Source organism: Eriocheir sinensis, chromosome 33, assembly GCF_024679095.1.
Source record: "Eriocheir sinensis breed Jianghai 21 chromosome 33, ASM2467909v1, whole genome shotgun sequence".
Lineage (NCBI taxonomy): Eukaryota > Metazoa > Arthropoda > Malacostraca > Decapoda > Varunidae > Eriocheir > Eriocheir sinensis.
This window is the reverse complement of record NC_066541.1, coordinates 16,343,194-16,355,200: the sequence shown is the minus strand read 5'-3', so window position 1 is coordinate 16,355,200 and position 12,007 is coordinate 16,343,194. Positions and strand designations below refer to the sequence as shown.

Sequence of the window (12,007 nt, the reverse complement as noted above, 5' to 3'; positions counted from 1 at the left end):
ACTTTTATTAATATTAGCTAACGTAGGTAAGAATTTTTATGTTAGGTTTTTGTTGCTGTTTTTCCTTTGTGTATAAGAGGGAAAGGGAGATTATTATTGTATTTTCATCTGCTTCATCACCATTTTTATTATCATCATCATCATCATTATCATCGTCATCATCAATCTATCTGCCACTGTTGTTATTTTCCATTATGTTTAAGAAGAAAAGTGAGATTATCATTCATATTTCCATTTGCTCTATCGCCTTCTTCACCATCATCATCACCATCATCACCATCACCATCATCATCAGCAGCAGCAGCAGCATCATTCTTCTACTGCCACTTTTGTTATTGTTTTCGTTTTTATTGGGCCTCCTCCTCCTCCTCCTGCTCCCTCGCCCTCCCCCGCCTTCCTCCTTTAGGGTTGGCAGGGGAACACGGAAAGAGGAGACGAGTGCCATAGTGTGGCAACTTGGCACTCTAGGCACTCACTCTGCTGCCTCCGTAAGTGTGTGTGTGTGTGTGTGTGTGTAAGTAGGTAGGTAGGTAGGTAGGTATAGTGGTAGTAGTAGGAGGGGGAGGAGGACGAGGAGGAGAAGGATGAGTTGTAGTAGGGGTTGTAGGAGTAGTAGTAGTAGTAGTAGTAGTAGAAGTAACAATAGTAGCAGCGGTAGTAATAACAATAAATATAATAACAACCAGCAAAAAAAAATATATATATATATATATATCTGAAAACCATAACAACAAATCGGAAAATAAAGAATCAACGTTTTTATTCACTTCAATCCCCAGGTGCGCCCAGGTAAATAAAAAAGTGTCGTTTTGTACAGGCGGAAAATGGGATGGAGGGGAGGATGGGGAGGGGGAGGAAGTGGAGGAGGGAGGTTAGAGGGAGAGGTGAAGGAGAGGGGAGGGGGGTAGAGGGGTTTAAGGGCACGTACACCCCCTTCCCCCCTTCCCCAGGACACTCAGGAAAGCTTGTCCTCCTCTGTCTTGGTGTTGACGGGGCGTTACGAGTCCTCCATCAGGCCAATACATTACCCCTCTCTCTCTCTCTCTCTCTCTCTCTCTCTCTCTCTCTCTCTCTCTCTCTCTCTCTCAAATCAGTTTTCAATACCAGTGCTACCCAAGAATACTTACTGAATCCACTTCCAAAATTTTGTACGATATAAACACATTTTCAAATACACTCTGAAAGTCCAAACAAACTTATACTGCAAATACTACAGGAGCATGAATGCGTTTCTGGGCCAAATAAAGGAATTGAGAATACTTAATACCTGTCTATGAAAAAGACTTAATCAGTCCTTTCCCATAATTTTGTAACCAATAAAGACACTTCCAAATACACTCTGAAAGCTCAAACAAATTTATGCAACAAATACGAGAGGAGATTGAAAGCGTGTCTGGGCCAAATAAAGGAATTGAGAATGCTATATATCCTTCCATACTTCACGCCCTCTCTTGCTCAAATAGTGCGATTTAGAATAGTTAATACCTTGCCATAACCCACGCACACCTGTTGGCACTCACTTAGCAGGTACGTGAGTGTGTACCTGATTGATTTACGTCCCGAAATACTGAGCAAAAACAACCAATTCACCCTTGCTTGGTCCTGGAAGCGAGAGTATCAATATCACTAGAGTTGAACGGCTTCCTGTAACTCAGCATAACATCGTAAACCACACTTTGATTTCCATCCTCACTCCTTGTGGATCACGCGACGCAAACAAGACCGATACGAGACCAGTACACGACCAATACGAGTCACATGCCGACATAATACGACGTTTGTGAGGGTGTTGATATGGATAGCTATTGTAGGTACGAGTGTGTTGGTGTGTTGTTGTGGTAGGATGATTGTGTGAGGCAAACTTGACGAAAACTAGACCAATTAACGACCGATACGAGACACATACACGACATAATGCGAGGCAGTTATGTAAATATATATGGATTTCTTTTTTTCTTTTACAGGAAAGGAAGCAGCTCAATGGCATAAAAAAAAAGGGTAGAAAAGAAGCCCGCTAATCGCTGCTCCTAAAAAAGTATAAAAGTAAAGAGGGGCCAAATGAGAGGTCAATTTCGGGTGGATAGTTCTTGTGGGAACGAGTGTGTTGGTATGTTGCCGTTTTATGATGGTTGTGTAAGGTGAGGTAAACTTGACTACAACTAGATCAAAACACGGCCAATACGAGACACGTACACGGCATAATGCGAGGTTTTTGAATGTGTGTTTATGGATCGTTCTTGTAGGTATGAATTGGTTGATATGTTGCCTTGTTATGGTGTGTGTGTGAGTTAAACGTGGCTAATACTAGACCAATACACGATCATTCCGCGACATCTACACGACACGTTGCGAAGCTGGTGAGAGTGTATGTACAATTTTTGTTTGAGTGTGTTTTTAGTGTGTGTTTGCTTGTGTGGTGCGGTGCTGCTGGTGTTACGGGTATGTGCGTGCGTGTGTGGAGGTGTGTCAAGCTGCATCATTGCAGTGCAGGAGAATAAAGATGAATATAAGATAAAGAATAAAGAACAACATAAAGATGCGTATAAATCTAAAGCTGCATCATTGCACTGCAGGAGAATAAAGATGAATATAAAATAAAGAATAAAGAACAACATAAATAAAGATGCGTATAAATCTAAAGAATAAAGAAAGAAGCAGTGCGATTTTCCGTATATAGAAGAAGGAACAATTCAAGCCTAAGAAATGAGATATAATATAAATGTCACAGTCTTTACATTTTTGAGGAAGAAATATTGCTAGGGTAAGAAGCTCATGCGAATACCACTCCGCACAAACTTTATCAGAGAAGAAAGGAGAGAAGAACCAAACCACAGAAACAAATATGAATAGGGAAAAGCGACAAAATTCAAGAAAATTTAAAAGGCTTCCTAATGTTATCCTTTATAACGCTTCCATTCACACAGAAGGATGAAGCAAGGAGAGATAAACAAAAGATTCAGGTGAGGCAGAAGCTATTGAGAGGCGGAGAGAGAGAGAGAGAGAGAGAGAGAGAGAAGCCATAATGAGAGGCGGAGAGAGAAAAATAAGCCAGGTGATACAGGTGAGAGAGGTCAATGAAATCTAATGAAAGTGAAAGCACCAAGTGAGAGTTACGGGCTGAACCAGGTGAGGAAGAAACTAATGAGAGGCAAAAGGGGAGAGGTAAGCCAGGTGGAAGAAGAGAAAGAGAAAGGACTTTGGAATCTAATGAGAGTGAATGCACCAAGTGAGAGGTACGTGCTGAACCAGGTGAGGGGATGCAGTGGGGGCAGGTGTAAACAGGTGTGTACAGGTGTAAGCGGTGTAAGCGGCGTGTGGGCGCCAGCCGTCTTACCGCTGGGGCTCCTGAGGAGGTCCAGGGCCTCGGGATTCACCTCTCGCTTTGCCCGCCGCCCTGAAAGAATAAACAGAAGAGCCCTGCACCTGCCCGTAATGACCCGGACAGGTGAGGGGTGCAGGTGTGTCCGGCCTGACGCGCGTGCTGATAGGGATGACCTGAGCTTTGCAATTTTGTTTCTATATGCTAAAGGTAAAGTCTGACTGTTCTTTTCTTTTTAACTCTTAAGTTCGTTTATCTTTGTGTTTCATTATTTTCCAACCCTTCTCATCCATCATTTTTTTGTTTCTTTCTAATTATACTTTCTCTATGCCTAAGGATAAATTTAACTTCAATATTTTTTCGTCTCGACAGTTCGTTTCTCATAATGTTTCAGATCCATTAGTTTTTTTTTTTGTTCTTCTTATTTATTTTATTTTTTGACTTGTTTTCTTTATATTTTCATCCCTTAGGTTCGTTTCTCATCATGCTATAGATTTATTAGTCATTCTCTCTCTATTTGATTATTTTCCTGTAAGCTAAAGATTCAATTTGATCTTTTCGTTATTTAAAATCTCTTAAGTTCATTTCTCATTCTGCTACAAGCCCATTACTCTTTGTTTCTTTTACTCTGCCCTGTGTCTGAAGAGTTCCATTTATTTCCATAGCACAACAGACCCTTTCTCTATTTCTCTTTTTCTCTCACTAATTTTTCTCTTTAGTTCTCGCTCGTTTTTCTCTGTCTGAGCTAAGAGTCATATATTCATTCTTTTTATAGCGGCACAGACATTGTTTCCCTTGTACGACACACCCGTTTGTCTTTTTTTCCCTCCCCTCATTTTTTTCTCGTGAGGTATTTTTTTCATTTTTTTTTTTATGTGACTGATCAGCTGAATGGAATGCATGGAGCGTGTGTTATGTTTTCTTATGTAGCTATGGGCATTTCTCTCATTTTCTCTCTCTCTCTCTCTCTCTCTCTCTCTCTCTCTCTCTCTCTCTCTCTCTCTCTCTCTCATTTCTCTTCTCTTTTCTCCTCTTCTCTCTTCCTCTTCTCTCTTTCTCTTCTCCTCCTCATCCTCTCCTCCTCTTCCCCTCATTTCCCCTTCTTTCTTCCTCTTTTCTCCTCTCCTCCTCTTCCCCTTCTTTCTTCCTAGTTTCTCCTCCTCTTTTTTTCCCTCCCCTCCTCTTCCCATCTTTTCCCCTTCACCCTCGTTTCCTCCCCCTGATCCTCCTCTCCTGGCCTGAATATCTATGTGAATCTATGTAAATCTGACCCGGAGGGAAGCCGACCAAAAAGTAAAACTGAGGCAAAGAAAATAAATCACACCTCCTCCTTCCTTCTCCTCTTACCTCTCTTCGACAATTGACAAACAAAGACTAACAAAAGACGCCGGAGAGTTTATGTTTAGACGGTCACGTGATATGCGTCCTGGGAGAGAGAGAGAGAGAGAGAGAGAGAGAGAGAGAGAGAGAGAGAGAGAGAGAGAGAGTAGGCGGTGGGGTGATAGTGTAGTACCGGCGCCTTGTCCAACACTAAAGAAGTCCGGCTGAGAATGATTGACTGCTTCAGTGTTTACAAGCTTGTTATGACTGCCTGGGATTGACATGGAGCGGGGGAAGGAAGGGAAGGAAGAACAAACAAGGGGAGGGGTGGAGGGAGGGAGGTAGGGAAGGCAGGTGGCAAAGAATGGAAGGGGAAGGGAACTGGGGAGGGGAAGGGGAGGAGGGAGGTATAGGGAGGGTAGACAGCAAGGGAAGAGAGGGGAAGAGAGCTGAGGAAAGGGGAGAGGAGGAGGGGGAGCAGGGCAAGAAGCAAGGGGAAGGAAGGGGATGGGAACAAGGGAAGAGGAGAGAGGGAGGAGGGAACATGTCAGGGAGCAATGAAAGGAGGGGAAGGGACTGGGGCAAGGAACAGAGGCAAGGAAGGCAAGGGAAGGGGTAAGCGAGGTATTGAGACCAGAGGAGGGATGGGAGAAGAGTTGTAGGCTGGGGGTTTGAGATATGATGCATGCGAAAGTTTATTAAAGCGCAGGACAAGGAAGGGATGAGTCAGGGGGTGAAGAGAGGGTGTCAAGGGAGGGGGCGAAGGCAAGGGAGAGGTAAGGAATGAGAGTGGGGAGGAAGAGGGGGAAAGAGAGAGGGGGAGGGGAATGTGACAGGAGAATGCATTGAAGAGGAGAACAAGGAATAAGAGAAAGAGATGGAGAATGGAGGAATGGAAGAGAGAGAGAGAGAGAGAGAGAGAGAGAGAGAGAGAGAGAGAGAGACGTAAGTGCTTCAGCCAGATCTTGATTACTACTACCCCGCATCGTGTAATTTACGAGTATTTATCTTTAGTGGCTTTGTCGAGAGATGTTTGTCGGTGTTAATTCTGTTTTTCCCTTCCTTTACACTTGTTGGTTTGTGTTAATTTGCTTTTTATTTTATTTTTACTTATATATTGTAATTTAATCATGGCTTGTGCTGGGTTAGATTTTATTATGATTTTTATTTATGTACTGTAATTTTAACCTTTGTTTCAATATAATAATAATGATTTCTTTAGTTTTCTTTCTTCTTTAATTTGTTTAGTAAGTATTTAATTATCTAAGGCTTGTAGGTTATAGGAGTCAGGTAATTTGAACTGATTAAAGGTGTTATCAGGTAGGTACACACACACACACACACACACACACACACACACACACACACACACACACACACGTCGATGAGTGGGTGAGTGAGTGAGTCAGTGAGTCATTCCGCGAACATGGAAACGAAGAACAACAAACGCGAACACAGACCTAGAAAGATTAAAAAAGAAAAAAAGAAAAAAAAGAAAAAAAAGAATGGAGTTTAATTAGTGGGGAAGCTTTACAAACACTACAATATTGGACGTTTGTTTTCTGCTACGAGGAAGAGGAGGAGGAGTAGGAGGAGGAGGAGGAGGAGGAGTGATGGTGAAGGAATGGTAATGAGTGTGCTGCTGGTGGTGATGGTGGTGGTAGCAGGTTGCATATAGTGGTAGTCGTAGTGGTGGTGATGGTGGTAGTGATGACAAAGCTGGTGATAGTGAGGTGAACATGGTGATAGTGATGGTGATGTTATTAGTGTAGTGGTGATGCAGGAGGTGAACAAGTTAATAGCAGTGGTGGTGGTGATAGTGGTGGTGGTGGTGATGGTGATGGTGGTGGTGACTAACGTTTATGGTGGAGGTGAGGGAGATATAACAGAGTGGTGGTGACGATTTACGAGATACGGGAGAGGAGGGAGAAGAGGAGGAGGAACGAAGCGGAAAGGAAGGGAAAATGAGGAGAGGAAGAGGAGAGGAGAAGAGGGGAAGAGAAACGAGGAGGAAAGGGAAAAGAGGGAGATGGAGGCGAGGGAAAGAGAGAAAGGGATAGATAGAAGAAGAGAAGAAAAGAAAGGGGAAGAGGAGGAGAGGAAAATTTAGAGAGGAGGGAAGGAGAAAGGGATGGAGGGAAACAGAGAGGGGGAGAGAGGGAGAAAGAGAGAGAGAGAGGGGAGAGCTATAGACGAGGAAATCCAGCCACCATGACGCCGAACGATGCTCATTTGACACGAGAATCAGAAATAACACTCCCTCGCACATTTTTCTCTCTCTCTCTCTCTCTCTCCTTCCATCTTGCGCTGCCAAAGTCAACATTACTGACGAAAATGAATCATCCAGTAATATTATTTTATTTTCAATCCCTCCCCCGCTCATTCCTCTCTCCCTTGTCACTCCTTTTGGCTCATTTATTTTTCTCTTCCCCCCTATCTCTCTACACACTCTTTCCCTTCTTTTCTTCATTAGTTTGTTTTCACTCCCTCGCTCATTCCTCCCTACCTTGTCCATTAGCTCCCTCCATCTGTCTTCTTTTTCCATTCCTTTCTTGCTCATTTTCCTTTTTTCCATCCTTCTTTTCTTTCATTTTACTCCTCATTTTTCTCCCTCCCTTCGCCCTCTGGCATTCCCTCTTCCTCTTTCTTCTTCCTCTCATCCCTTCCTTTCTTCTTACTCTTTCCATACTTTTATTTCCCTCTTTCCTCTTCTCTCTCTTCAACCTCCCTCCTCCATTCCTTCTCTCTCTCCCTTCCTCTTTACTTTATACTTTTTTCTTCCATCTTTTCCTTCTTTCCGTCCTTCTTTTCATTGATTTCCCTCTTTTCCATTCTCCTCTCTTCCTTTCACATTCCTTTCCTCTCTCCTTTCCTCTTTTCAGCATACTTCTTTCTTTCCCTAAAACGTTATTATGCGGCAGAGGAGCAGAACGTTTAGTAAAGCAACAAACGTTCGTCTCATACTCGTAATAATCGCATTCACAAAAAAACGTTCTAATTAAAGGTGAACGCCATTAGGCAGGTGTGTCACGTGATGCCTCTCAGGTGTTAAGTGAAGATGATGAACGAAACGCAATTTGTACCTGTCCATCTCGAGTATATATATTTTAAGGTTAGTTCGTCTCTCTCTCTCTCTCTCTCTCTCTCTCTCTCTCTCTCTCTCTCTCTCTCTCCTATTCACACTCCTGCTATCATTTTTCTTCTTTATTTTCTTCCTTTCTTCGTTTATTTTCTTCATCGTTAATCTCTCACGAAAATATTTACTCGGCCGTTTTCCTTCGCCGTCGTGTTATTTATTTGATTTTTTTTCTCTTCTTGTCTAATTCATTTATTTACGATAGATTTAAAATTATCGTTAAGGAGAAATACGAAGTGATAGTCTACGATGTGTGTGTGTGTGTGTGTGTGTGTGTGTGTGTGTGTGTGTGTGTTGGGCTGCAGTGGTGCCAAATGAGTGTCTTAGTCACGCCAAAAGAGAGGAACTAGGAATGGTATGCACATGGTCTCCCTTGCCTTCCCTCCCCTCCCTTCCCACTCTCCTCTTCCCTCCATCTCTCTATTCCTAATCATCACTCCATAGTTTCTCTCTCTCCTTCTCCTCTTCTTCCGTCTCCTCATTGTCTCTCTGTTTTTTGGTCCCTGATTGCTGCTTGGAACTTACCCCATCTCTGTTTCTCTCTCTTTCTCTTTCTCTTCTGTTTCCCTTTCCCTTCCTTTTTTATTCCCTTTTCCTCTTTCTTCTATTTCTCTTCTTTTTTTGTCCCCTTTCCTATTATTTATTTTATTCCTCTCTCTAAAATCCTCTGTTCCTTCCTTTTCTCTCCTTTTCTTCTCCATTCCTTTCCGATTCCTTTTTTTTCTCCCTTTCTACTGCTCCTATTCTCCTTTTTCTCCGTTCCTTTTCCTCCTCACTTTCTAATCATGTTTTCCTTTCTTTCTTTTATGATTTCCATCCCTTTCTTTACCCTTCTCCTCACTTTCTGATCCCCCTTTTCTCCCTGTCTTTTCCCTTTTCCCCCTTTCTGCCTTTTCCCCTTTTCTCCCCTTTTCTCCCTGTCTTTTCCCCATTTCTCCCTATTATCTCTGTATTTTCCCCCTTTCTCCCTGTCTTTTCCCATTTTCTCCCTGTCTTTTCCCATTTTCTCCCTGTCTTTTCCCCCTTTCTCCCTTTTTCCCCTTTTCATCCCTGTCTTTTCCCCTTTTCATCCCTACCTTATCCCCTTTACCTCCTTCCATACCCCTCCTCCTCCCTTCATCTCTCTTCCCTCTCCTCTTGACTTCCCTCCCCTCGCTGCATCCCATTTTGTCACCGTCACGTCACCTCATGTCTCCTCATCTTACTCATTATCTCCTATTAATGTCTCCCCCTCCAACGCAGGAATGTCTCTTATCTCTCCAACAGGCACTAAGCATTCATAATACCACGTCAACATTACCTTATCGGGCCTGTTAATTTGTTGAGCTATTTTTGGCATCCTATTTATCTACGTCTTCGTGTTTTTATCTTCTTTTATATCTCCTATCTCTTATCTCTCTAGCACACACTAATCATTCATAATACCACATCAAACTCACCTTATCTCTCCCATTAATTTGTCAAACTATTCTTTTGCTATCTTATTCCTCTTTTCTTCTGCCCTTTTCCTACCTTTCTCTACCGGTTTCCCTTTTCTCCCTCTTTCATTTCCTCTTTCTTTCCCCTCCTTTCTTTATCTTCATCTTTTGCTTTCTATCTATCTGCGTCTTCGTGTCTTTCTCGTCTCCTTATCTCCTTCTGTTTATCTCCTTCCCGCTGACAGAATGCTTAGCCGTTCTCTCTCTTGCGTCTAGTTTATGGCATATGTTTATTTATACTTTAATGGCTGCGTCTAAACTTTGCTTGCTCTTCCTCTGCAGTGGTGGTGTCCTTCCTTGCCTTCCTTCGCCTCCTCTACCTCCTCCTCCTTCTGTCTCGTTCGTGGTTTCCCTTCACTCTTTGTTTCCCTCGTTTGTTTTCCTTCTCTCTCTCTCCTGCCTATGAACCTTCTCCTTCCCTGTCTTGTCCCCGTTTCCCTTCCTTTGTCTATCTTTCCTGTCGTCTTACTCTTTCTCCCTCATCTGTTTCCCTTTTCTCTTTGTTTCCCTCGTTTGTTTTCTTTCTCTCTCTCTGCTGCCTATGAATCTTCTCCTTCCCTGTCTTGTCCCTGTTTCCCTTCCTCTGTCTATCTTTCCTGTCTTCTTACTCTTTCTCCCTCGTCTGTTTCCCTTCTCTCTCCTGCTTACGTTTTATCCCTTTCTGTCATCTCCCTGTTTACCTTCCTCTGTCTCCCTTCCCTGTCTCCCTATTTGGTCTCCCTCATCTGTTTTCTCTTCTGCCAATGTTTTTCTCCCTTTCTGTCATCTTCTCCCTGTTTCCCTTCCTCTGTCGCCTCCTCTATCTCTCTTCCTCGTCTCCCTATTTGGTCTCCCTCATCTGTTTTCTCTCCTGCCTATGTTTTTCTCCCTTTCTGTCATCTTCTCCCTGTCTCCCTTCCTCTGTCATCTCTTGTCTTCTGCAATGTCTCCCTGTGTCCTCCCTTCTCTCCCATGTCCCATGTCCCATGTCTCCCTTTTCTGTCTCCCTCGTCTGTTTCATCTCATCCCCACGTTCATCTCCCTCCCTGTCTCCCTTCCTCTGTCGCCTCTTCTGTCTCCCTGTCTTCTCCCTTCCCTCTCACCCTCTCTCTCCCTTCCCCTGTCTCCCTGCCACCTCAAAGCACTCCGGCGCCGCCACTCCGCCGCCGCTGCCCACACTCGGCGCACCTCCATCATGAGCCCGAGCCAGAAACCGCACCAACACCACAACAGCGAGAGAGAGAAAAAAAGGCGAAAACAAGAGAAACAAATAATCAAAGGAAGGTCACCCGCACCCGTTCAGCTCTCGGTAATGAAGTATTGATACCTGGCCTCACACACACACACACACACACACACACACACACACACACACACACACACACACAATCACGAGGTCACTAACCGAACCCGAAAATAGTTGAAGGTTCATAAAATTCACAGTTTCGCTTTGGTCTTTGGGTCGGCAACAGCGGCAGTCACGAAGGGCGAAGGAAGCATAGCGGACGTTTTGCTTGAGTGCGCCAAAGACGTTTAACTCCCAGATAAAGAACGTGATGAACGCTGACTTCCCCAACGTTTTCACACGTGGCTGGAAGCATATATGGCGTGTAAACCTTCAATGCAAGTCCCCGATTCACCTCTCGCTAGCCATTTTTAAGCGTAGTCTGCCCTTGGCGCCAGTGAGTCGAGGCGTTTTCTTCATTGCCATTTCTCGACTCTTCGTCCCGCGATCACACTCATGCCAGCCAGCTTGTACCTCTTTCCTGTCTCGTTTACGTCTGTTAGCTTACTCTGGGCTCCACCTAATTAAACCCAGAGCACAGACCATTCATCCGACACTTAAAGCATCAGTTGGTGTTAAAAAAGAGGATATATTTATGAAAAGAACGTCTGACTCTCTTGGTCTGACTGGGGCAAGGGACGGGACGAAAATCAGGACTTACGGATAGGGTTAGATATAGGGAGGACAGAATACCTACTTAAACCTAGAGTACAGACCATTCATCCGACACTTAAAGCATCAGCTGGTGTTAAAGAAGAGGGTACATTTATGAAAAGGACGTCTGGCTCTCTTGGTCTGATTTGCACAACGGGAAGGGAACACAAGAGGGAGATAGCGAAGACAAGGGAAGAGTGGAGGCCAATAGGGAAGGAAAGATAAGAAGAGGGTCAAGAGAAATAAGGTTGTGAGGAGGCATGAAGGGACACAGCAAAAGACTGATGGAGGATAGACGTAAGGAGGACAAACTACCTTATTTAATCCACACCCTTCATCCCACCCTTTAAAGCATCTGTTCAGGTTTATTTATGGAAAGGACACCTGGCTCGCTCTCCTGGTCTGTCTGGTGCAAGAGAAGGGAATGAAAGCAAATGATTGATGGATAGATGGATAAGGATAGACGGGGGACAGACAGTCTACTTAAACCCAGTGTACAGACCCTTCACCCCACTTTTTAATTCATCAGTTCAGATTTAGGAAGAAAGTTTATTTATGGGAGCACATCTGGCTCTCTCGCTCTCTCTCTCTCTCTCTGGCTGACTGACTGGTTGGCGTAAGGGAAGGGAAGGGACTCGAAGCAAGATTAATGGCTGATGAAAGGATAGACATAGAGAGGACAGGCATTCCGATCCTTCTGTGGCGCGTTACCGGGGCGCGAGAGAGGAATGCAATACCCTTCGGAGCTAATCATCTATACGAAGACACGTGACATCGCCGTCTGGCTGCTCACTAATACGAAAGGAATGAATTACGTGGCTGCCAAATAAGAGGAA

The 12,007-nt window shown here is 44.0% G+C and overlaps 1 protein-coding gene across 5 annotated transcripts in view; it reads right to left on the bottom strand.

Moving 5' to 3' along the window:
- LOC127006790 (glycine receptor subunit alphaZ1-like) overlaps nt 1-12,007 on the bottom strand; it is a 45,285-nt gene that overhangs the window by 17,602 nt on the left and 15,676 nt on the right. For 4 of the 5 annotated variants that reach the window (XM_050877110.1, XM_050877108.1, XM_050877113.1 and 1 more), the window contains exon 4: nt 3,335-3,394. The exons of the other annotated variant lie outside the window; for it this stretch is intronic. In XM_050877110.1, the coding sequence (XP_050733067.1) occupies nt 3,335-3,394 (60 nt within the window). The remainder of the gene's footprint in view (nt 1-3,334; nt 3,395-12,007) is intronic. 5 annotated transcript variants of the gene reach the window in all.